The sequence below is a fragment of the Rhea americana genome, unplaced genomic scaffold (genome assembly GCF_003343005.1).
Source record: "Rhea americana isolate MKP2758 unplaced genomic scaffold, rheAme1 scaffold_246, whole genome shotgun sequence".
In the NCBI taxonomy this organism is placed as follows: domain Eukaryota; kingdom Metazoa; phylum Chordata; class Aves; order Rheiformes; family Rheidae; genus Rhea; species Rhea americana.
The window spans coordinates 456,832-459,156 of record NW_028186364.1 but is presented as its reverse complement, the minus strand read 5'-3'; the positions used below and the strand labels follow the sequence as shown (position 1 = coordinate 459,156).

At 65.1% G+C, this 2,325-nt stretch overlaps 1 protein-coding gene across 1 annotated transcript in view; it reads right to left on the bottom strand.

The window, feature by feature from the left end:
• Window positions 1–196: 196 nt before the first annotated feature.
• Window positions 197–2,325, bottom strand: part of LOC146594874 (platelet-activating factor receptor-like) — a 5,154-nt gene continuing 3,025 nt past the window's right edge. The window contains exon 2 of the mRNA XM_085306742.1: window positions 197–305. Coding sequence (XP_085162868.1) covers window positions 197–305 — 109 coding nt within the window. The remainder of the gene's footprint in view (window positions 306–2,325) is intronic.

Genomic DNA, 2,325 nt, shown 5'->3' with positions numbered 1-2,325 from the left:
TCCCCGCCGCCGGCGGCTCGGCGGCCGGCTGCTATTCTTAGCTCCCCGGCTCTGCGCTCTCCCGGGCGATGGCACGGCACATTACTATTATTACTCATTGCCAACGTCTTGAAGCAGGCAGCCAGGAGCGTGGTGGGGTTTCCACACCCCTGTTGACCTGTCATTCGGTCCCTGCCTGCGTTTGGTCTTCAACAGGCTATTTCAGGAAAACCAATTTTATGGGCAGAAGGAGCCCAAGCCAGGCWTTCAGCTCTGGAGCCGAATCCAGGCTCCTCGCCTTGTTCAGATCTGGATTTTTGTCTTGCCTAGGATGAAAATAAGGGCCAAGAGTCGCCTTTTGTCCAGATCCAAATTTCTGGTTCGTTTGGATCCAGGCTTTCAGTTCAGCTCAGCTCAGAGACAAGCCGTTTGCAAAACCTGGATCTGGAGCCCGGTCCCCAGCTGTAGGAGCATCATCGTGGTGCTGGGCAGGCATYGGGGATCCTCGGGGCCTCGGCCCAGCTCCTCCCTCTGAGCACACATGGGGGGACCGGAGGAGCCCCCCAGGCACCCTCTCTATGCATGCATCGGAGAAGGACACCCYCAGGCAGGGCAACGCCACCACTCTCGACCTCCATCCATGTGCAATTTCAATTTTTTTTGCAAAAATGAAGATTTTTATCTTGAGGCTGTGACCAGCTAAGAGGGACAGGTGCTGCCGGCGACTCAGCTGAGGAGCCAAGTGCTCCCAGTCCCAGTTCTGGGGAGGACTCGGAGCCAGGGCTCGACACCAAGCCCTGACTCACCCCGCTGGGACGGGGAGGCCGCGGGCACAAGCGCCCAGCCACAGCCGGGACACCCGGAGCCAGACCCGGAGCCAGCAGCCCGGCTGGGCTGCTCACATGGCCCCCGCCGAGGCTCCTGCTGCTCYGCCGTCGCTCTAGTGGTTGTTTTTTTTCCTGACTTTCCCTGCTGGAGCTYGGATAAATGCTTTAAAAGGGCTGAGCCACCTCCCCGCAGCGGCTCCGCAGGGACGTACCTCCTCTCGGAGGCGAAGGAAGGATCCTGGCGCTGCCTCRGCACGCGCCTCCCCGGGGGCTCCRGCAGCGGGGGAGCGTGCGGATACRTGCACGGGGGGCACTTCAGAGCCCAGAGGGGACGAACGGAGAGAGGCAGGAGAAGACATCCATTTCCTAAAGGTTTCCAGATGGCAGGCCGGATCCTGCCCTAAATCGCACCGAGGGAGGCCTTGGGGCGTCAGCGCCGCCCGCGCACCCGACCTGCCCGGCCACCCTGAGCAGCCCAGCTCACCCCTCACCCTGCCAGCTCAGGGCTCGGCGCTCGAGYGCCTGGAGACCCACCGCGAGCGGCGGCAGCCCCGAGGACCCGTGTCCTGCCAGGGATGCAACGYGTGGGCTGGAGACGGATGAGAGGTCCCAGTGCCAGCTTGCTCTGCAGGTCTGGCRCGGGCCAGAGGGAGCAGACCCAGCTCCCTCAACAAAATCACAGTCGTCTGGGACAGCAAGTCAACGAGAGGAGAGGGATGCCCCATTCCCGAAAAAGCACCCACTTCTTGCCTGCGAGGATTAATCATCTCATCATTAATCTCCCCTGCCCCAAACTCCCACTCAGGTGGGAGATTGGACACGCTGGGCCCTTTTCCTGGCCTGCCTGCCCCACACGCCACATGCCCTGAAGCCAAACTCAACCCGAGAACCCAACCAGCCCAACACTGGCTACATACCTCAGTGCCAGGAAAATCCCATTTTGCAATCTTTTCCCAGCCCCCCAGAATCCCCTGCCCCCTGCCACGAGCAGCTCAGCCCACCAGGCACGGTGGTGCAAAACAGGGAGCACTCGGGAGCCCCACAGCTGCTCTGCACCCACCGGCCCAACCACGGTCCCGACGAGGGTGCACGCACGCTCGCGCAGCACGTCCCGTGCCCGCTGCGGCCTGTCGCCTGAGCCCCGGGGCACCCACGGCCGCCTCAGCTCCAGCGGTCACGGTGGGGAGAACCCACGGCTGAAAATAACGTGACTTTTCCCAGGAGGGAAGATCAGCGGCTGCGGGAAGGAGCAGGAGGCTCCAGCCCAGCCCAAGCCGTGCCCGCCCTCCAGCCGCCAGGCCCGGCTCTGCCCTCGGGGGGCGCCACGGGAGCGGCCCGGCCGCCGCCGCCGCCCCCGGGGCCGGCGTGGGAACCTGCCCGAGACGCCGAGGCGMCCCCGGGGAATCGTGCAGCGGCCCCGGCCGGGACACCGAGGCAGCGGCGGGGTCGCGCCGGCCCCGCTGCCCGCGGGGAACCCGGGCTCGGCACCCGCGGGGCCTCGGGCACCTCCGCGCCCAGC